This window comes from Nycticebus coucang, chromosome 11, assembly GCF_027406575.1.
Source record: "Nycticebus coucang isolate mNycCou1 chromosome 11, mNycCou1.pri, whole genome shotgun sequence".
Taxonomy (NCBI): domain Eukaryota; kingdom Metazoa; phylum Chordata; class Mammalia; order Primates; family Lorisidae; genus Nycticebus; species Nycticebus coucang.
The window spans coordinates 101,429,722-101,453,097 of NC_069790.1; the positions used below are offsets into that span (position 1 = coordinate 101,429,722).

The following is a 23,376-nucleotide window of genomic DNA, read 5'->3' on the forward strand; positions in this document are numbered from 1 at the left end:
ATTTCATTTTAATCCAAACTTTCTATAACAAGTAACATCTTTGATCTAATCAGAAAGACATTTTCATTTTGGGAAAGAGCCGAGAAACAGGGATATCAATTTGGTGCAAATACAGATGGATCACTTTAGAGATAGTGCAAAATTGAATATTAAAAGGCCTTCTGTTTTGTTTTAATATAGAGTGAGGACTGGAGTGGGCCACATCTACAGGGACATTCAGCAGATGTGGACTGAGTGATTGCAGTGGTTCAGGGTAAACATTATAAAAACAAACAAATGAGCAACCTAATGGAATGTGATAGACAGGATGCCTGAGTAATTACTATAAATGCTCTGTCCCTTTTTTTGTCAGAGACCCAGAAAGGACTTTAACCTCTAGGTCTATTAATCTGGTTTCTATCATTGGGCAGAGCTCGTGACACTTTATGTTCTAAATCATAAATATATGATTCGCCCTTGGTATGCTCTAGCAATTTTTTTCTTTCCACCGAAGTTTGTTATCTCATCATAGGAATGGAAAATGGGCAGATTGGTTATATCACACAGGTGAGTGTCTACAACCTTGAGCATTTCACATGCAGGTGGGAATTTTACCATGTGGGAATTCACTTGAGTTCTTACAAGGTCAGCGGACCAGCCTCAGCTGCAGTCTCTATAAATAAAACTCAGGAAAGACTCTTGAATCCTGGACTTTGATAAAGCTCTTGACCATGAGGTTGATTCTGTTTTTTGGTGCCCTTTTGGGGCATATCTACTGTCAAGAAACCTTTGTTGGGTAAGTTATGCTTTCTTTCTGGTGCTAGTTTGAATTTTATTTACCTGATTCACCCAGCCTCTCTTGAGGGTTACAGAGTAAATGGTGTTAAGTGTTCAGTGTCTCCAGAAAAGTTCTCTTTGACTTGCGGGTGGTTCAGTAGTAGGAAAAACAGGAGCGGCTGATCAACAAAGAGAAGAATGGCATTTAAAGAAAAAACAAAAGTGAAAACTGAACACACATAACCCTATTTTCTCTCTGGCCTTACTCATTTTCTCCGCCAGGAGAAATAAAATGGCTTGGCCACTTGTCTCGGGAGTCTCAGGAGGTGTCAAGGCTATGCTGCTACCACCTTCCACCTTTCTGGGCTTCATCTCCACCTCAGCCCCTGTCACACCCATCTCCAGATGTGGCGTGGAGGTAGTGGAACCTCATGGAGTTGGGCCGCAAGGCTGGGGACTTCTGTTCACCCAGCCTCCTCTCATGACTTTGCAGTTTTCATCTTTCCTCCAAAGTTCTTTGGCTCCACAATCCTAGAACGGGCTTTCAGCAGCATTTTGTGGAGAGTGTTCCAAGGAACTAGTGAAGCAGTCAAAAAAAATTTAATGCAAGGCCGGGTGCGGTGGCTCACGCCTGTAATCCTAGCACTCTGGGAGGCCGAGGCAGGTGGATTGCTTGAACTCAGGAGTTTGAGACCAGCCTGAGCCTGTCTCTACTAAAAATAGAAAAACTGAGGCAAGAGGATCACTTGAGCCCAAGAGTTGGAGGTTGCTGTGAGTTATGACGCCACAGTACTCTACCCTAGGCAACAGCTTGAGACTCTGTCTCAAAAAAGAAAAAAAAGAAAAAGAAATCCAGAAAAGTGAGCGGACAAACAAATTTGGGAATCAGAGGGTTAAACAAACCTTTGACTAAATTAGTGTGCCTATAAATCTATGCATGTATAAGAAGATATCTAGGTTGAAGCATGTATGGACCCACATTTTTAAAAATCACTAACCCCTCCACCTTCTTTTTTTAAAAATTATTTATTTATTTATTTTTGCTGAGCAACTCAAAGGACTACTATTCCTTAAAATACACACCAGAAAATATTAGCTTAATGTATTTACTTTTCCCAGCACCTTTCCATTTTAAAGGAGGACTCCAAGGAGTCCATGCATTAACCAAAAGTAATGAGACTCAAATGGAAGAATTTTTCAGACCATTTGTGGCAGACAGATACGTGCGGCAGAAAAGCCTTGAAGAGTTTGCATTCTGTCATTTACATATTCCACTAAAGTTCACTGGAAATTGCATGGGGTTGGCTTCAGAAGACCTGGATTCTGGTTCCTATGTATGGCTTATGGTACCAATTTCTTCCCCACTGCATCAGAGGATGGGGTCGTGATTTGGGAAGTCTGCCTGCTTAGAGAAAGGGATAGAGGAGGAATTCTGTCACCCAGGGAAAGGCTGTCAGAGTCTGGCTCTTCCACCCTGTTTTCAAAAGATAGGTATTTGCTTGTTTTGAGATTTCTCTTTCCTGCCAATCCTTTATTCCCATTATAAGTGTGTGTATGTGTGTGTAAACAGAGGCACACCATGACTTGTTGGGGTCCCAAATGTCCCTGGCCATGCCCCATGTTTTGGTCACATGAATGGGGTTTGGAAATGAAACCCTGATACATTTTCATCTGACAAAAAAAAAACAAAACAAAAAACAAAACTAAAAACCCCTAATCCCCAAACTGAAAAAAAATTCCTATGTTAATTCACATGTGAATTCAATTCTCCTTTATTAGCACCAAATTAATTCCACTTATAAAAAACTTATTTCTGGGCTCGGCATCTGTGGCTCAAGCGGCTAAGGCACCAGCCACATACATCTGAGCTGGCGGGTTCAAATCCAGCCCAGGCCCGCCAAACAACAATGACGGCTGCAACCAAAAAATAGCCAGGCGTTGTGGCGGGTGCCTGTAGTCCCAGCTACTTGGGAGCCGGAGGCAGGAAAATAGCTTGAGCCCAGGAGTTGGAGGTTGCTGTGAGCTGTGACGCCACGGCACTCTACCCAGGGTGACAGCTTGAGGCTCTGTCTCAAAAAAAAAAACAAAAAACTTATTTCTGAAAAACAGGAACAGACAAGTTTTAAAAGCTGGCACTTTATGAGCAGCAGGTGTTATCTGACATACTCATTAGCTAGAGGAAAGGCAGCGTGAATGGCAAGCTACCTGCTAAGAGCAGGTACACCTCTTAATTATTATTTAGGTAACATTTCCTTGGAGGAAATAAAGCCATTCTATCACGTCCTCATTCTGGGGATGTGGGTCAGAATGCTATTTATTAGTTTCTGGATTGTCAAAGAGATTATTGACTGTTGCGTTAATCTGCTACATGCAGAGACTAACAGGAGCAAAAAGCAGTAGGAAAGTGTTCAGGTTGGGATTTTAAGTTCATGTCTGTGCTTAATTTCCTTTAGAGACCAAGTTCTTGAGATTGTACCAAGCAACGAAGAACAAATTAAAAATGTGCTGCAATTGGAGGCTGAAAAACACCTTCAGGTATCTATCCGTGTGTGTGTGTGTGTGTGTGTGTATGGGGGGGGGTTCTGTTTCCCAGGGTGAAGACCCCACCGTTAGATAGTGACTCCTCTGACATAGTGCGGAATGCTAACTCAGGGAGCTGGGATTCTGAAAACCTGAGCTCTAGTCCTAACTACGGGACATGGGGGCAAATCACCTACCTTCCCTGTGTCTCACTATCCCGTTCAGAGTAATGGCAATAAACAGACCATTCTTTTATCTCATAGGTTTACTATAAGAATGCAAAGAGATACCAGATGTGAAAGTTACTTTGAAACATTATGGATACCTTTATGCATATTTTCCTGCTAAAATAATTTATAGTATTTAATTCTATTATGAAATGAATTGGATCACTTGGATGCCAGCATTTTAAGAAAAAAAAAAAACTGCCATAATTTTAAATAATCTTTTTCTTCTGCTAGTTTTAATATTTAGTCATGAGGAGGGGAAGGGAGCAATATAACACATTTGCCGATGCTCGGGTATTTTAAAAACCTTATTGCAGTATCGTAGTAATTCTGCCATGATTTTGGTCCTATGGGTTGAAGATAAAATATATATAAGTTGGTTTCTTGAGGTCTATCAATGCTGAACTGTTTCCCCAGAATAGCCCACTTATTGCCTTGGCTTGGCCTTTTATCCATTTCAGCTTGATTTTTGGAAATTTCCCACCATTCCAGGGGAGACAGCCCATGTCCGAGTTCCATTTGTCACCATCCAGGCCGTCAAAGTTTTCTTGGAGTCCCAGGGAATTGCTTATTCCATCATGATTGAAGATGTGCAGGTAATTACACCACAGACCAGAACTGCCGGTCCACGTGGACTTCAGTTCATGTCCATCCTCTTTCATCCTTGAGTCCCATCTGCCAAGGAAGGCAGTACTGGGACTTTCCAGCAGCCTGGGCTTCCCCTGCAGGTGGGTAGCGAGGCACTGTCTCTCTCCCTTTTGCATTTGACACAGTGGAATATGGTAAAAAAGAATATAAGGGAAAGGGCAAAAGAGAGGCTACAGCATGATATAAAAAGTGCAAATAACAGGTGTTAGTCAAAATAGGAGAAAGCAAGCGGTTATTGATTTAGTTCTTTTTCTTCATTGATTTGGTTTTTAATTAGAGGTTAACTCAGACCCTGAGTTCCCAGAAAGGTGGTATGAGCCATAAGACTATGCCTCCCAGCTCACCTCGGCATCTGCAGCATCTGGCTGGCAGGAAGTCCCACTGACCCTCTGTCCCTTTTTGGAGTACTACCAGAGTAAGGGAAGGCCGTGACCCCAAAAGCTACCAGTCAGGAAGAGGAAAGCTTGGCACTGGGGACCTAAGTGTCACCATTTCTTTCACAACTATAGACTGAAATGCATTGCTATAAACTAATCATAGATATGCATAATTGCTTTATCTTAGCTTCTATTGGACAAAGAGAGTGAAGAAATGCTATTTAATCAGAGAAGAGAAAGGAATGGGAACTTCAACTTTGGGGCCTACCATACCTTGGAAGAGGTAGGTGTTTCAAAATGAACATCAAAGAAATGGGCCATTGTCTCGTCTGATGACAGGGCCTGCACTTCCACATGGTGATTCAATGACCTAGAAATGATTCTCCTATTTCCTGCCTTCTCCAAGTTTCCCTATGATTTCATAGCTAGCATCCATGTCATGGCTCCACACCAACTCCTGCGTTAGGTTAGGTGACCAGAAGCCCACCTGCCCATCCCAACAGCCACCTGTTACTTTGGAAGTGCCTGGAGTGTAAAGCCAGGCCACAAACAGCCCTCTCCTGCTCCTGTGATTCCCTTCAGCCCCCTTGCTACTTCTGACATGTGCTGCCTACAGAGCTGCCATTGAGACAGAATCAGGGGCCACCTTGGTGCCTCTGACTTCCAGCCTGGGACCTGGGTCTGGCTCCAACCTGCTTAAGGCTCCAAAGCCTCATGTGGTCTGCTCTGTCTTTCCTGAGTTTGAGTTTGTTTAACTTGTGAAGAATGGCCCCTTCTTGCCTCTGGCACTGCACGCTGCTACCAGGTTCCTGGGCAGTGCTGCCTTACCTCTTTGTCACACAGAGCCTCTGTGGGGGTACATGGGAATCATCTGCACTAAATGACTAGGGAATAGAGGGTAGAACGGGGGCATGAGGGAAGGGCTGTTAATGGGGCTTAGTTAGGTAGGTGTGAGGCTGGGAGTAGAGAACAGTCAGAAAGGAGGTTATCTGGCACCAAATACCTCCAAATCAGCAATTTTAAAATGCAAACAGCTCTGAAAAAAAATTTCCCCTAATTTATTTGGTGGCAAAACCTGATTTGACCTAAACTCATTTGGGAACAAAATCTGACCTGAACTGACTTGCTACTCATTTGTTTCACTGCCAGATATATTAATGTGCTTGCATATGGAGCAATGTCCCATGTGTAATATATAATACATATTTCCTATTACTTCTTAAATTCCCCTCTTCAAAAACAATTTTTAAATTTGAAATATATGTGGCCCTAAGGATTTCAGATAAGAGGCTGTGGACCAATACAGAGAGTAAAGAAGAAAAGAAGTGGAGAAAACTAGATGCCCTCTCTCTCCCCCTGGGTGCTGCACAAACCCACGGATTGCAAATGCTGGCAACAGCTGGAGGGGCTGTTTTCACCCCATTAACTCTCTAGATGGGCCGGACGTGTCTCAGTCCCAGCAATAGACACAGCTTGGGTGCCCCAGAAGCACAGAATTTCAATCAGCCTTGGAAAATAGGAGTCAGAGTAGGTGGTGGCTTTAATGCGTTTGCTGCAGGCACCTCATTGTCCCCAGGCCTGAGCTGTCCCTCCCCCGCATTTTGCAGCCCCCACCTATACAGCCATCCTTTGGGAGGGGCTACTACCATTTGTGTGCCTTTTCTAGAGGGCGGAGAGCTTTGTATTTGTGGGTACAGGGGAAGAAGCTAGGCAGGGGTGGAGGGAAGCCACAGGCAAACCAGAGGAGTGCCATTTTGTTCTGCAAACTGCAAAGAGCTGTTACTGCCGCCGCAGAGTGGCTGTTCCTTTCCAGTCCCTGCAGATGCCTGCTGGCTCATTACCCTTTAGTTGGAACTCGGACCTCACAGTCCCTGTTAATTCCACCTTAGTTGGAACTCAGATGCACCCCACCCTATAGTCCCAGCTAATTGCTCCTTAGTCCCCGACCCTACGGCCCCAGCCGGCCACTCTGCCCTCTCCACTGTGCCCAAGAATGCAGGTGAGGGGAAAAAAAACCGCGAAGGAATGCATCACAGCGGGTCGTTCACGTACAAATGTCTGTGTTTCATTGTCAACATTTTAGATTTCTCAAGAAATGGACAATCTCGTGGCCGAACACCCTGGGCTAGTGAGCAAAGTGAATATTGGCTCTTCTTTTGAGGATCGGCCTATGGACGTGCTCAAGGTACACGGTGCAGCCGCGGTTTCTCCTCCCGACGCTTCTAGAATCTCCCGCTCCCTAGGCTGGCCCGCAGTCCCAGCTCAGCCCGGAGAGCGGTTCCTTTTTTTTTTTTTTCTCCTTGCTAACCGGTCCTTGCTGGTTTCGAGCATCCACTCCCACCCTTTCCTTCACCCCTCTTCCCGCGCAGGCTGACGCAAGTCTGCAGGAGAGAGTTAGTGCCGGCGGGGACGCGGACGCGCTAGGCACCAATGGGAACGGAGGAGGGGGAGGGTGGACGCGGGAGTCTTCTGTAATTAATCAAGGTGGGAGTTCTCTGCCCTTTCCTCCACTTCATCTTCTCTTTTCTGTACTCTTAAGGAAAAAACGAGAAAAAGAAAAAGAAGAAAACAAAAACAGAAAAGGCACCGAGTAATTGCCTGAGCTGCACTTTAAAATAAGAGTCCCCGTAGCGCGCAAAGACAAATGTCCCGAATGAAGGCTCTTTTTCTTTTAGGTGATAGTTTCTTAGTTTAGGGGTTTGCTCCAGTTGTAACCCTGTCTTAGTGCTGTTAATTTCAAGCGTTTGCACTTTGCCCTGAAAAGAGTGAAAATTACTTCCCCAGATTTCCTAGAAAGTTGGTTTAAAAAAAATAATAATAATAAAGAAGAGGTAATGTCACAACTCCCTGCTAAATTTGGAAACCTTATGGCTGGGAGCCACTGACTAACTGGGACAGATGATTTCTCCAGAGCATTTTTTCCCAAAGCAGGCCTGAAAGGAGTGGTTTGCCTACTTTATAACACCGGGGTACATTTGCTAATGTTTATTATTTTCATTTCTTTTGATTTTCTCCACCCCCCTCACCCCCAAACAGGGGAAACCCGAGATTCTCCCCCCCTCCTTAGACTTTCCTGGCTGGCTTTTCCTTTCCCAGGGTGATTTCGTAGTTGAAGATTTTAAGTGTTTTTGAAAGTTCTCCACTTTTTTCATTTGAGCACTTTAGAGGAAAAGGCACAAAACATTTCAACTAAAACTCTCAAAACCCGTGAAATGTAGTAATTTTTAGCAAGGATTTGCATTTCTCATTTACCTTATCTGCTATGTTTAGAGTGCTGCACAGAGATAGAAGCTGATGGTGCAAAAATAATCTTTTCCTCCCCATTTACTGATCCAATTGGCAAAGCCACTGTTCCAAATAAAACTCAACTTAGATCATAAAATTTAAACTCTGGAAAGCACCTCCAGAGCCTTCCATGCTGCTTTTATGAAGGTCTCAAAAGGTTATATTTTAATAACATTTTTATAATTTTATATTTTATAACATTTTATAGCATTTTTATAACAAAATAACATTATCATTGCATAAATTTAGAAAGTAGACCCCAAAAAAAGAAAAAAAGGAAAAACTTTCTAGTAATTCTAATTTTACAACTATGCGATAACAGCTATTAACAACTGTACGTTGTTTTACTTCTTTCTCTCTCCTTTTCTTTCTTCTTCCTCCTCTCTTTATTTCTCATTATTTATGTGTGTGTATAATTGCATGAACAGTCTTTTCTTTAGTATTTAGAACAAAATCTGATAAAAAAATGACAAATTTCTGTACCCTATTTTTTCCAATTTATGAACACATTTTTATGTTATTACATTATCTGCAGCAATTTTTTTTATAAACATCAAAGGAGAAAAAGTCTATGTCCCTCTCATTAGCCTGCATTTAAGCTTACATTTTAAGAAGGGAACAAAAGAAAATCCAGCTTAAATGCGTAAAGGTAATCGATTGCATCATTGTCTGTGTCTCTTGTCTCAATCACATCAAGAACAGAAAGGGGGACAGAGAAGGACGGAGGTGGGGGAAGGAAGGGCGGAGGTGCCGCCAGCCTTTCATATTGCCATGCTTGCTTTGCAGTTCAGCACCGGAGGAGACAAGCCAGCTATCTGGCTGGATGCCGGGATCCATGCTCGAGAGTGGGTTACACAAGCTACTGCGTTGTGGACAGCAAATAAGGTTATTTTGCCTAAAACTCCTTGTGTGTTTTGTCTTTGTAGAGTCAGTCCCACCTACGCACACAATGGTTCCTCCGGTCCTGACGGCTGGTGCTCTCGGCCTGCACCCTTCTCTTGCCACACAGGCAGGAAACAGACCCATTCAGCCTTTTTTGGTATTGTCCCATCCAGCACCCTGGCCCTCTCCCCTTGGGCTGGCTGCTGCATGCTGTGTTAAAAGACACAGGGAGCTAGAAAGGGTGGCAAGTAAGGACTCTGGAAGTCAGATTTCAGCATAAGAACTGACTAGAGAAAAATCGCTTTGCTACCTGGAACTCTAAGGGCTGAGGCGTGATGTACTAGAAATTGATAAAATCCATGAAAGGGACAGAGAGAAAATAATGAACAGGTGCAAGAAGAGTGTACTGTGACCTACACTTCCAAAGTGGAATTATTTAAGGGTGTTTGGGTTGTTCTTAAAATTTCCCAAATCTGATTTTGAAGTCAGGGTGTAGCAATACCTCTTTTCCACATGTCGGCTAGCCTGAGAGTCAGGACACGGGGCTGAGTGTGACCTAGTCTGGTATTTCTTAAGTAATTCAAAAATGACATGCTATAAATCAGTGTTAATTCATGAGCAAAGGAAATCAATCCACATCAGATCATTCAAGCATGTGCAACCACGTGCATACCGTCTGATACATTTTTCCCTTCAATTAAAATGTGGTTACCTTTAGGGTATTATGAAATGGATATTTAACAGTTGAATAATAATGCTTTAGGATGGCTGAGCACAGGAAATGAATAAATTTTAACCCAGCAGAAACTTCAACTCTCCTGCTCTTGATGGCAAGTAAAAATGTAATTCCCAAAATGGAATTTAACTAGTTCTCCGTATCTGTAGCAAAGTCTCCACATATTCAAGTAATCTGATGTTGCTCATGAATGTTTATGGAAAACTACCCCATGTTGGGGATTAAGGAGTACTAAAAACAATTACTTTGGTTTATTGATCTAACATAACCACATATACCATTGCCCACCATTGCAAAATGCCTCCCCAGAATTAATAGGAAGAATGCTACTGGTCTTGAGAGAGAATGGATATGTGATATTTGATTTTTACTTAATATAAATAAATTATTCTGACAAGGAATAAGAGTATAGACGCTGACATATTAAACACATTAACACTGCAGGAGGCTGGACTGCAGTACACCTGGAAGACTCACTGACCAAAGTGATCCCTACTTCACATTTGGGAAAAACACACTGCCTTAGTATTTTGTCTTGTGTTCTCCGGTGAAAGGGGAGCATGAGGTTGACATGTATATTGTCTCTGCTTAGATTGCTTCTGATTACGGAAACGATCCATCCATCACTTCCATTCTGGACGCTATGGACATCTTCCTACTACCAGTCACAAACCCCGATGGATACGTATTCTCTCAAACCACAGTAAGTCTAGACTTTTTCTTCAACAAGTACCTAAGGAGATGTGTGGGAACATCAAAAACAAAAGTAATCTTTCTTTTCTTGATTTCCGCTAAAAGGAATGCCTAATCTCTCAGTAGTGGCCCTGAAAAATGAGGCATAGAGAAGTGTTTCTAATCACTTCTTATTCTGACGCACGATGTCTTTACATGTCGCCTCAGCCAGAGCCCATTTCAGCTGTTAGGCTGGGCTATTAGAGCTCTGTGTTCACAGTGAGTCACCTAAGAGATTTGTTCCAATTATCTCTGCGTTTTTTTGTGGTAGGATTGATAGAAAAGAGGAGGCGGATGTTACCTGCTGACAATTAGATTGCAGTAGGATTTAGGTAGGCAGTACAATGTGTCTAGCATTTTCCTTACAATCTGCGGAAGAAATCCCCTGTAATATCACTAAAAGGAGTTATGTAGCTTTTTTTTTCCTTTAAAAATCTCATTACAAAGCACTGTTGTGGTAACTGTGACCCCACATGTATTCAAAATGAATCAGAACTTCAAATTTATTTTTGGAGAGAGCTAATTAACGATATCTCATGAGATACCAAATGAATAAAGGGTTCCACAGTCAAGTCTAGGAAATGCCACCCACTATATCCCTTTCTTAGGGGTTTATAAAAAACATCGAAGCATTAAAAATCCTTCAAAGATCTGAAGTACATTTACCACTTTAGCCCCCTTATTTTCTAAAATTAGATCACAGAACCCCCCTCTACCCACTTTTTGTTGTGAGCAATTAACAGAGTTGGTTTGTGTGGAAGGCACTCACTTGAGGAGATGGAGGAACATCCACTTCTCACCTGGGTGAGATGGCAGAGAGGCTGTGAGCAGAACCCTGTTTGGGGACTGTTTGACACCTCTGGGGCAAGGGAAATGAATGCAATTCCAAAGGGGCCTTTCCGGGAGGGGCAGGGGAAATTAACAGAATTTTAAAGGGACCCTCCTGCCAGGCTAAATGATGGTCTTTCTTTTTTCCATATTCTTTTTGTGTGTGATTTTGAAGAATCGCATGTGGCGGAAGACCCGGTCCAAGGTATCTGGAAGCTTCTGTGTGGGTGTGGATCCTAACCGGAACTGGGATGCGGGTTTTGGAGGTGAGCGCAGGGACTTGTCAGACACCGTCTGGCTCTGGAGTGCGTCAGCCGGGGCTAAACACATTCAGGATGCAAGCCATTTAAAAACCTATTTGAAAAACGCTTAACTAAATTCCCTTCACAGGGGCATAGTGCCGTCACAGAGCTCTGAACAGCATTTAATATATTTTGTCTCACTTCTCAGTTTTTCCACGAGCTGGTGGGGCTTACGATGGTGGGAGGCGTCAGGAAGCCCTGAACCGACCACTAGAGGGGGCTAGGATCTATTTTGAGGAGAAGCATTACATCATCTATGGATGCTTCGAGAAAGAAAAGGAAAAAGTGCAAATAGGATTAAGCAATTGATTTTCCATATCGATTCAAAGGTAAAATATTAGCTTGCTGCTCTGGTTATGTTGACTTGCAGCTGTTACGTTTTGGAGTTCAGTGGCACGCTAGTTAGAGACTGCTTTATGCTTTCAGCCACCAGTTAAAACCACTTATGTTTCACTAATCATAGAATTGAAATGCTTTGATTTTTTTTTTCCCCCTTAGTAGGCTACAATAGTAGTGAGGTTAGGAGCTGCGTATTTTTTGCTGCTGTATTCCTAACACCTAGCACAGAGTCTGCATGGTGGAAGGCAATCACTAAATATTTGTAAAACAAATGAATTAAGAGAGTTACAGAACTGAGATAGGACGCTAGGGAATTGTGACAGGATATGGATGTGTGGTAACAGTGTTCATTGTTTTTACAATTTTTTCTTTTTTTTTTTTTTTATGTAGGGAAAAAAAATCAAAACACTAGATCTTAAATATTGAACAATGCCCTGTAATTCAATGTCACATTTTTCCCCCCCAGAATGTTACTTTTATTAAATAATTTTAAAATAAGGTGACATTTTGTCTATATCACTTAGACAGGCTGGGGAAATCTCAGCCCTCCCCATCCCCTCAGAGGTTCTCTGTCTAGTTTTCAGACACTCAGCCCAGGCCTACAGTGGACCCCATTCAGTGGTCTTGAGCCATTCTAATTGCTGAGATAATCAAGGCCAAAGGTGGCATCGTTGTCAAATGTAATTGTGATTTCCTCACTGTAAAAAGGGTGTCAGAGGTTCCTTGCATTTGTGGCTTTGTTATTTAGAAATACAGATGCTGGGCAGCTCATGTGGCTCAGTGGGTAGGGCGCTGGCCCCGTATACTGAGGATGGCAGGTTCAAACCCAGCCCCGGCCAAATTGCAACAACAACAAAATAGCTGGGTGTTGTGACAGGCGCCTGTAATCCCGGTTACTCTGGAGGCTGAGGCAAGAGAATCGCCTAAGCTCAAGAGCTGGAGGTTGCTATGAGCTGTGACACCATGGTACTCCACTGAGGGTGATAAAGTGAGACTCTGTCTCTACTAAAAAAAAAAAAAATACAGATGCATAGAATCTTCTACTCTTGGACTCTAAGAATTGGATGAGATCCCAGAAAATGAACTTGCTACACTCCCACCCAATGCAGGAATTCCATCTATAATAGTAAATCTAGCTTTTCTTCTAACAGCCTCCACAGAGAGGAGATGATATGATTTGATAGTTCTTTCTGCCATTCTGTATGGCAGAAAGAACCTATTTTTTAACAATATATGTATCCAGAGAGTCACTTTGGTTAGCCTCCCTATTTCCTTAGAAGAGACTTGATCTAACACAATGACAATCTTGCTCTGATTTTTAGAGGAGAAACTTAGCAATTCATCATAGCCTTCTCCTGATAGTGTCTTCTTAAAGCTCATTGTTCTCACTGGACTTCTTCATCTCCTCAGGACCCGGAGCCAGTAACAACCCTTGCTCTGATTCTTACCATGGACCCAGTGCCAACTCTGAGGTTGAAGTGAAATCCATAGTGGACTTCATCAAGAGCCATGGGAAAGTCAAGGCCTTCATTACCCTCCATAGCTATTCCCAGCTGCTGATGTTCCCCTATGGGTATAAATGTACCAAGTCATATCACTTTGATGAGCTGGTGAGTTTCTGAAACTTAATTTCAGCTTAACAAACATCCATTGTGTTGAAAGTTTCAGTCATAAAGTTAGGCACTGAGCACTCTGGGAAGCTGAGGCAGGGGGATCATTTGTGGTCTGAGCAAAATGAGACCCTGTCTCTACTAAAAATAGAAAATAGAAAAAATTAGCTCAGCATTGTGGTGAGTGCCTATAGTACCAGCTATTTGGGAGGCTGGCAGGAGGATAGCTTGAACCTAAGAATTAGAGGCTGCTGCAAGGTAGGCTGAGGCCACTGCAAGGTAGGCTGAGGCTGCATTATAGCCTGGGGCAACATAGTGAGACTTTGTCTTGAAAAAAAAAAAACCCAAAACAATAACAAAAACAAGCACACGATTACCACATGATTTAGTAATTCGGCTTCTAAGTATATACTCAAAAGAATCAAAAGCAAAGACTCAGATACTTGTATACCAGTGTTCATTGGTGGTATGTACCTGTAGTCCCAGCTACTCAGGAGGCTGAGGCAGGAGGATTGCTTGAGGCCATGAGTTTGAGTTCAGCCAAGGCAACATAGTGAGATCCCATCTCTAAAAATTAAAAAAAAAAAAAATGAGACATTAAGTTCAGTCACTGAGAAGATTGTGATGCTGCAGCCAAAGGTTTGAAAAACAGGTTACAAACTTTTCTAAATTAAGTTTCCTTGGGAAATAGAATTCATGAAATTAGCGTTACCTTAATCTAGATGAGTGGGAGCTGGATTTGACCATAAATTCCCAGGATGTGCTTTTTGTTTCTTTTTTTTTTATCTTTTTTTTGTAGAGACAGAGTCTCACTTTACTGCCCTCGGAAGAGTGCCGTGGCATCACACGGCTCACAGTAACCTCCAGCTCTTGGGCTTATGTGATTCTCTTGCCTCAGCCTCCTGAGCAGCTGGGACTACAGGCGCCTGCCACAACACTCGGCTATTTTTTTTGTTGTTGCAGTTTGGCCGGGGCTGGGTTTGAACCCACCACCCTCTGTATATGGGACCGGCACCCTACTCACTGAGCCACAGGTGCCGCCTGCTTTTCGTTTCTTAAGGAGGAAAAAAAAAACCCTTTGGATTTAGATCTGAGGTTCTTGCATGGGTGGTCAAATGCTCTGTGCTATCCAGTGCTGCTTCCCAAAACTTACCTCATGCTTTCCAGGGGTCTTTGGCCTTCTATGACCTCCTATGATAACACACTGGTGTGTGATGTTGGGGGTAAGAATTAGAGGCTAGAGGCTCCCCCAACTCGATACTTTCCATCTTCCTTTCCTATTTCAGAAATTAGCAAACTGATGGTAGCCTTAGTTCAGATGGAGACATCTTAGGAGGCTATTCCCAATTGAGTAAGAGCTATCCCCAGCTGAAAAGAATGTGCAGGTATTTCCAGTCTGGCTTTTAAGCTTGGTTTTTGAAACCCATTTGTTAGGGATAAGGCCTACATTGGGACCTTTTTGTCAATTTACCTTCAAATAGATTATTGTCAGCAGCCCCAGGCAGAAGTGCTATAGATTATTCTAACTCACAGGTATTCTTCATCTCATCAGTTGTATTTTAGCCCTGTAGACCTGTTTTCGGGGTTTTTCTTGTTTGTTTGTTTTTTGAGAGAGACTCTCACTCTGTTGCCTAGGCTAGAGTGCCATGGGATCAGCTTAGCTCATGGCAAACTCTTGGGTTAAAGCGATCCTCTTGCCTCAGCCTCATGAGTAGCTGGGACTATAGGCTCCTGCCACAACGTCCAGCTAATTTTTATATTTTTAGTAGAGACAGGGTCTGCCTCTTGCATTGGCTGGTCTGGAACTCCTGAGTTCAAGCAATCTGCTTCTCTTGACCTCCCAGAATGCCAGGCATGAGCCATCACGCTCAGCCTGTTTTCAGGTTTCTTTCTTTTTTTTTAATTAATTTTTTATTAAACTATAACTTTGTACATTGATGCATTTATGGGGTTCAGGGTTTAGGGTTTTGATGGTATTAGTCTTCAAGGTCAAATCAGGGGAAAAGCATATAAGGCTTGGAAGGAACCTAAAACAGACTTCTAGTAGACCTAGACGTCATTAAGTTATCTCAACTTGGTACCAGATGGTCATCTGGCCTGTGATTGGATGGCTTCCTGCCACCAATGGAGCCTGTCAGCGTTGGGTGGGTTTGATTGTTAGAGTTCTTTCTTATTTATTTATTTTTTATTAAATCATAGCTGTGTACATTTAATGTGATCATGGGGCACCATACACTAGTTTCATAGACCGTTTGACACATTTTCATTTTTTTTTTTAAGAGTTCCTTGTAGAGAGCCCAAACCTCCTCCCTATGGTTTTTACCTACCAGCCCAAGTTTATCTCTGCTCCATTGAGCAAGTTTATTTCCCTTTGAGAGGGAAATCCATTAATTACCTAAAGACCACAGCCTACTTCTCCTAAATAACCTCAGTTCCCTCAAGTACTCATGTTATTAGGATTAGGTTCCCTCTCTATTCTGGTAGCTGTTTCCTGAGCATGCTTTGGTTTGTGTTCTTCAAAGGTAGCTTTCAGAAGTGAATGGAAAACCTGTGCTGTGGGTTCCCCAGCACAGAGCACAGTGTGATCATAACGCCTTCATCCAGACAGTGCACTTCTGCTAATGCGGTTGAGGGTCATGTTAGTTTTTTGGCAGTGGCACTGTGCCATTGACTCATGTTGGGCTCATTGACAGAAACCCCCAGGCTCTCTGAGGATTCTACCAGCCAGGTTTCCCCCATCTGGTAATTGTACAGTTGCTTTCCTGAACCCAAGTTCAGGACCTTATGTTTATCCCTAACAAGCATGATAAAGCCTCAGTAAAGTCAAAATTGAAACTGTCAAATAACAGAAAATGTTTTGCCGAGCTCTACTTTTCAGAAAAAGAGACAATTCAGAGAAATAAGCCAATGTAGGGATCTAGCTTAAAAAAATCCCCCCAAATCAATGTTCCAGGTATGTCCTGGGGTCACTACATGTTCTCTTTATCCCCCTTACACCCATTCTATTTCCATCCACACTACTGACCAGGGACAGCTCGTAGCAAAATCATGAACCCTAGAGTTCTGCAAACAACTGGATAATCAAACAGTGAGGGACTTCATGTTGTATTTTCAAAGCCAACAGAAGTGAAGTTGTGCTTACTACTCAGTGAAAATGGTTAAAACAAAAAGGGTATTGTGCTTCCACCTCAATTAACCAGAGTCTAGTTAACCCGAACTTCCATTCTATATTCTGCTGTTGGGCAACTGATCTCCCAAGAGTTATCATCCATCCACTTTTCTTTGGTTCTCTCATTCTAGAATGAAGTGGCCCAAAAGGCTGCCCAATCTGTGACAGGCTTGCATGGCACCAAGTACAGAGTGGGACCAATCTGCTCAGTTATCTGTAAGTATATGATGTGCTGGAATTTTTTACACATGAGTGACTAAAGTGGAAGGTGAGTTTGGGCCAAAGCTTTTAAATACCTTGATGTGAAAGGGATAGGCCTTCATGCGTGGAACCAACCTTACTCAGTCTAGTCTAGTCTCTTCCGTGAGACTCTTGCTGTGTGATACTTAGTACAAAGAACTTTCTAAACATAGAGGGTGCCCAAAAAATATACACACATTTTCAAAAGGAAAAAAACTGTATGAAAATTATAATACTCAAGTCACATTTGACTTCTGCAATTACAAGTGGTGCTCAAACATGATTTGTATGTAGTATTTGTCTTCTGTTATTGGCATATAGTGAGTATTACAAGGTTATATTTATTGACTGTGAGAGAAGAACCAATAGAGAGGGAGAGGTGAAAGGTACAGGAGGGAGAAGAAATGACCAGTGCAGGGGACAGTGGCAGAGTAGGGGAGAACATGGGGCATAGGCAGGCAGAGGTGGCCAGTCAGCCTGGGACAAGTGGAGCATGGATATAGCTGTAGTCCTGTAGTCACAGGAGGGGCAGTCATGGGAATTTGTAGAAATGCACGCGTGTTAGTCATGGTTATCTTTTTCTTTCTTTCTTTTTTTTTGAGATAGAGTCTCACTCTGTTGCCCTAGGTAGAGTGCCATGGCATCATAGCTCATAGCAACCTTAAACTCCTGGGCTCAACTCCTCTTGCCTCAGTCTCCCGAGGAGCTGGGACTACAGGCACCGCCACAAGGCCCAGCTATTTTTTAAGAGCCGGGGTCTTGCTCTGGCTCAGGCTGGTCTCCAACTGGTGAACTCATTCAATCCACCTGCCTCAGCCTCCCAGAGTGCTAGGATTACAGGCATGAACCATGCCCCCAGGACCCCAGGCATGGTTTCCTTAATGGGAATCTTGGAGAGGAGAGGAGTGATGTTTTGTGTTTTTTTTTTTTTGTAGAGACAGAGTCTCACTGTACCGCCCTTGGGTAGAGTGCCGTGGAGTCACGCGGCTCACAGCAACCTCTAACTCCTGGGCTTACGCGATTCTCTTGCCTCAGCCTCCCGAGCAGCTGGGACCACAGGCGCCTGCCACAACACCCGGCTATTTTTTTGTTGCAGTTTGGCCGGGGCTGGGTTTGAACCCGCCACCCTCGGTATATGGGGCTGGTGCCCTACTCACTGAGCCACAGGCACCGCCGCCGAGAGGAGTGATGTTTTACTCACTATATCCAGAATGCTTAATTGAAATGCAAAAAAAAAAAAAAAAATTACAAAAACAAAAAAACAATTCTTATCTGATAATATTACATTTCATCAAAGTTTCTTTTTACCCAGGTGGTGTCTTTTTTTTATTTTTATTTTGTTGTTCTTTTTGGTATTTATCATACATTTAAAAAACTTTTTAGGAAAAAAGAACTCAATTATCATGTTTTATTATCATTTTAAGTTCATTAATGATTTTTGTCAATGAGTGCAAATATATTTATGTAGTTGTCATCAGTCTGTGTTCTATTTTGTGCTCAGCTTTTTAAAGTTAACATTTTCTATGTAGTTTTATGTATTTACAGTCTAGGTATTTGTTATTCCGTTATATTGTAATATCACAGTTACTAAGTCTTTGGATAGTTTCAACTTTTTTGCTAAATATAGTGCTACTTTGAACATGTTTATACAAACTCTTCTTTTCTTTTCTTTTTTTGAGACAGAGTCTCAAGCTGTCACCCTGGATACAGTGCCAGGGTGTCATAGCTCACAGCAACCTCCAACTAGGTCTCAAGTGAATCTCTTGCCTCAGTTTTTCTTTTTTTTTTTTTTTTTTTTGTAGAGACAGAGTCTCACTTTATGGCCCTCAGTAGAGTGCCGTGGCCTCACACAGCTCACAGCAACCTCCAACTCCTGGGCCTAAGCGATTCTCTTGCCTCAGCCTCCCGAGCAGCTGGGACTACAGGCGCCCGCCACAACGTCCGGCTATTTTTTGTTGTTGTTGCAGTTTGGCCGGGGCCGGGTTCGAACCCGTCACCCTCAGCATATGGGGCCGGTGCCCCACCGACTGAGCCACAGGTGCCGCCCTCAGTTTTTCATTTTTAATAGAGACGGTGTCTCGCTTTTGCTCCAGCTGGTCTCAAACTTATGAGCTCAAGTAATCCACCTGTCTTGGCCTCCCAGAGTGCTAGGATTGCAGGCATGAGCCACCATGCCTGGCCATGAACTCCTTTTTCTGTTAGATGATCTTCTGGGAGTATATTCCCAAGGTAAGATTACCAAATCAAATGGAATGAAGAGCTTTGGAGCTCTTGTTACATATTTTTTAGATGTTCTCTGAGAAGACTGATCTCACAGTTGCTGAGACCTTTTTATCCATGTTCTACATGGAGTTGTTTCACTTTCATCAGGGGCCCTCTGAGTGGTGGCAGGGGTGACAGAGGAGTGGCTCTAGCTTGAGACTGTGATGACTACTCAAGACAGAGGAACACGTGCTTTTGTCTGGTTGGCAGCTTTTCAGTGGAGGTTGGAGTTCACAATGTCAGCAGAATGGTATCGTCAACCCCTGAGACCGCATGTGGATCTCAGCATTTCTATTATAAGGAATCTTGTTTTTCACCCACCTCATCTGGAAATATTTACAAATAAGATAGACCTTGGAAGGCTGAGGTTCAGTTTGTTTTCTTTGCTGGTGTCACAGATATTGAAGATATTTCCAATGAACAAAGACAAGTATAGTGTTTGCTTTATGATCTTTTAAAACCTGTTAATGGCCAAGCAAGTTCTGGCTGCATCATTGCCCAGAGCTGAGCTGACTCTGTTATCCTGGCCCCATTCCAGCTTGGACAAGCACTGCCTTTAAGGACTAGTCCTAATTAAGTACCTTTTGCCTGCTGCCCCAGGTTGGTATGCACCTGGGCTGAACACCTGCTTCACTCCACCCAAGAGGTGTCTGTACGTCTGTGGCAGGTGAGACATTTCCTGGGCAGCTTTCCATCTGGAAAGGGCTTTGAGGCGCTGCACTACAAGAGGTGTTTAGTCCAGGAGAAGTTGTTCTTTGCGTTCTTTCTTAGGGAGGTGCAAGGGAAAGAAAACAGATCTCGGTGACAGGCCTGGGTTTGAGTTGTAGCACTGCCACTTTAGAATGAGGTATCCTTGGGCTGGCCCCTTCTCCTCCCTTGGTGTCTTTATTTGTGCAATGGGTTGTTGAGAGGCTCACAAGCTCGCATGTGGAATAAAAGTGCTCACTAATTCTAAAGCGCTGTATAAATGCTGATTGTTAGTTTCCTGGTGAACTCTCCTCCCAATACCTCTGATCCTTACTGTGGACTGACTTCTGACAGCATCCTGGTCATTTGTTGATAATGATAGTCATAATCATAACTGACATTTTCTGAAGTCTTTTTTAAAATTTCAGATTAATATAAGGGCACAAATGATTAGGTTACATTGTCATAAACTGACATTTATTGACTGCTTAATCTACATACCTTATTTTCCTAGCTCCTTCACTTAAATTCTCAGAATCTCAGTTTCTTCTTCTGAAAATGAAAATGATCCCTAGTAACTACCTTCAGATTAAGTGAACCAATGTACTGTAGTGCTGCACACATTTAGTAAACACTCAACTAGTGTTCTAATCATAACCATCGTATTATCCCATTTGATTCTCAGTGCCCTGGGAACAAGGCAGCAGTAACATCCCCAATTGGCAGATGAATCATCTGGGACTCAGAGAGAGAAGGGACTTGTCCTAGGTCTCCTAGCTGATTTTTTTTTTTTTTTTTTTTTTGAGACAGAGTCTCACTATGTTGCCCTTGGTAGAGTGCTGTGGTGTCACAGCTCACAGCAACCTCAAACTCTTGGGCTTAAGCGATTCTCTTGCCTCAGCCTCCCAAGTAGCTGGGACTACAGGCGCCCGCCACAACACCCGGCTATTTTTTTGTTGTTTAGCTTGCCCAGGCCAGGTTCGAAACCCATCAGCCCTGATGCATGTGGCCGGCACCCTACCCACTGCACTATGGGTGCTGAGTCTCTCCTAGCTAATTATTTGTGGAAGCAGGACTCTATCTGAAGCCAGTATTCTGTTGCTCATGGACCTTTTAGTGGGACTGGCTATGGCCTTTAGCCACACCAAAGAGATGGGTTAGTAATTTTGGTACCCAGGGAAGATTCAGTTCACGTTGGCACCCATTTAGGATTTGTTATTTACCAGGTGCTCCATGGCTGCTCTGGATCAAGGCAAAGACAATAGTCATAGGAATTCACAGCATTAATTCACAGTATTAATCTCTAATCCTACTGCTTTCTGATACAGCCTCCCTGGTCTTCCCAACCCCATTCGTAGGCAGTAGGTGGCTTCTGCCATCTCTGCTCCAGCTATGTCCTCCATGTGACCTTTACCTGCCCTTCCCAGGAGAGGCCTCAGGGCTGTTCATTGCTTAGCTCTTTTGAGTCATGATTGTCTCATAGGCCAATGCCATCTTCCTTCATTATCTGTCACGTCAGTGGTACTCATATCTCAGGCGCACGTTACTGTATTGACTAAACCCATCACACAGAGGCGCCAGGTGTGCTGTCTGATAGCAGAGCAGAGCCTGCTCCACCCTGAGGGCTGAAAGTCCCTTGAGGGCTGGAACCAAATCTCTTACACCATTTGTAAGAGATCCTTCTTTCCCACTACAGAAAACCATGTCTGTGCCTGTTAAGTGGTGTGGCTTCCATAAGGTGGAGAAGATGCCAGTTTGAACAAGAGGCGGGATTCCAAGTGGGTGGATAAAGCTAGAGGTTCCTAAGAACACTAAAGGAAAGAAAAGTATAGTGTCTATTTGAGTAACCATTTGCTTTCCAAATTATAACCTATTTTTTCGTAAGTATGACCCTCTACTAAACTATCCCCCTTCTCACAGTTCACTGTACCTTTGATAACAGTAGAATTTAGAGGGAGATTATATTGTTGTGAGAGTAGTGGGAAGAGCTTAATTGAACTATATTCTCATTTGCCTTTCAGACCAAGCCAGCGGAGGAAGCATTGATTGGTCCTATGATTTTGGCATCAAGTACTCATTTGCCTTTGAACTGAGAGACACAGGGCGCCATGGCTTCCTCCTGCCGGCCAGTCAGATCTTGCCCACGGCCGAAGAGACCTGGCTTGGCCTGAAGACAATCATGGAGCATGTGAGGGACCATCCCTACTAGGGGCCTGAGGAGGAAACAAACTCCATTAAATAAATCTCTTCGGTTCCAAGCAAATTGAGTTGTGATTATTCCTTTTTCTTACTCTGATCTGGGAGTACCAGTTCTTTGGTTTCTGCTGCCCTAGAGCACATCAAGTCCTGCACTGTACCCTTTTGTCTTAAAAAAAAAGAAAAAAAGATCTATCCTGAGCGGAATGCTCCCAACATCCTTTAAAAAATGTTTAAAGTGGCTCAGCGCCCGTGGCATAGTGGTTACGGCCCTAGCCACATGCACGGAGGCTGGTGGGTTTGAACCTAGCCCAGGCCAGCTGAACAACAATGATAACTACAACAACAAAAATTAGCCAAGCATTGTGATGGGTGCCTGTGGTCCCAGCTACTTGGGAGACTTAAGGCAGGAGAATTTCTTGAGCCCAAGAGTTTGAGGTTGCTGTGAGCTGTGACACCATAGCACTCTACTCAGGGTGACATAGTGAGACTCTGTCTCAAAAAAAAAAATTAATTAAAAACAAAATAAAGTTTAAAACTTGTGATAAGTCTTACAAATGTTTAAGACTTGTGATGAGTCTACATGTGACTCAACAAATTAGATATTAATAAAATTTACCATTTGGATTATTTATTTTTTTTTTTTTTTGAGACAGAGCCTCAAGCTGTTGCCCTGGGTAGAGTACCATAGCATCACAGCTCACAGCAACCTCCAACTCCTGGGCTTAAATGATTCTCTTGCCTCAGCCTTCCAAGTAACTGGGACTACAGGTAACTGCCACAATGCTCGGCTATTTTGTGGTTGTAGTTGTCATTGTTGTTTGGCAGGCCTGGGCTGAATTCGAACCCACCAGCTCTGGTGTACGTGGCTGGCGTCTTAGCTTGAGCTGCAGGAGCTGAGCCTGGATTAGTTTTAAGTGTACAATTTAGTAGCATTAAATACATTCGCAGTGTTATGCCACTATTACCATTATCCATCTTTTTTTTTGAGACAGAGTCTCACTTTGTTGCCCTGGGTAGAATGTGGTAGCAGCATAGCTCACAGCAACCTCAAACTCTTGGGCTCAAGTGATCCTCTTGCCTCAGCCTCCCAAATAGCTGGGACTACAGGTGCCTGCTACTACACCTGGCTAGGTTTTCTATTTTTAGTAGAGATGGGGTCTCATTCTTGCTTGGGCTGGTCTCGAACTCCTGAGCTCAGGCAATCCATCTGCCTCGGCCTCCCAGAGTGGTGTTAACTACTGTGTCTGGCCACCACTGTCCATCTTTAGAACTTTCTTATCCCAAGCTGAAACTCTGTACCCATTAAGCAATAGCTCCCTATTCCCCTCTCCCTCTGGCCCCTAGTAACTACTCTTTTACTTCTGTCTCTATGAATTTGCCTTATTCATGTGGGTGCTTTACATAAGTGGAATCCTACAATATTTGCCCTTTTGTGTCTGGCTTATTAGCATAATGTTTCCAAGGTTCATCAATGTTGTAGAGGATGTCAGCCCCTTCACCTTAATAATGTAGCATTTTAGAGCAAGCAGTGGACTTTTGAGGTCATTTATTTCATAAATACTAATTAGGCAGCTACA

At 43.1% G+C, this 23,376-nt stretch overlaps 1 protein-coding gene across 1 annotated transcript; it reads left to right on the plus strand.

The window, feature by feature from the left end:
* The first annotated feature begins 707 nt into the window (after positions 1-707).
* Positions 708-21,863, plus strand: CPA2 (carboxypeptidase A2). The gene is made up of 11 exons (XM_053609061.1): positions 708-775; positions 3,210-3,291; positions 3,965-4,099; positions 4,716-4,811; positions 6,612-6,713; positions 8,600-8,698; positions 10,024-10,134; positions 11,167-11,257; positions 13,043-13,242; positions 16,543-16,627; positions 21,622-21,863. The coding sequence occupies exons 1-11, from the start codon at positions 711-713 to the stop codon at positions 21,807-21,809; spliced, it is 1,254 nt and encodes a 417-aa protein (XP_053465036.1). The 5' UTR covers positions 708-710; the 3' UTR covers positions 21,810-21,863.
* Positions 21,864-23,376: the final 1,513 nt, after the last annotated feature.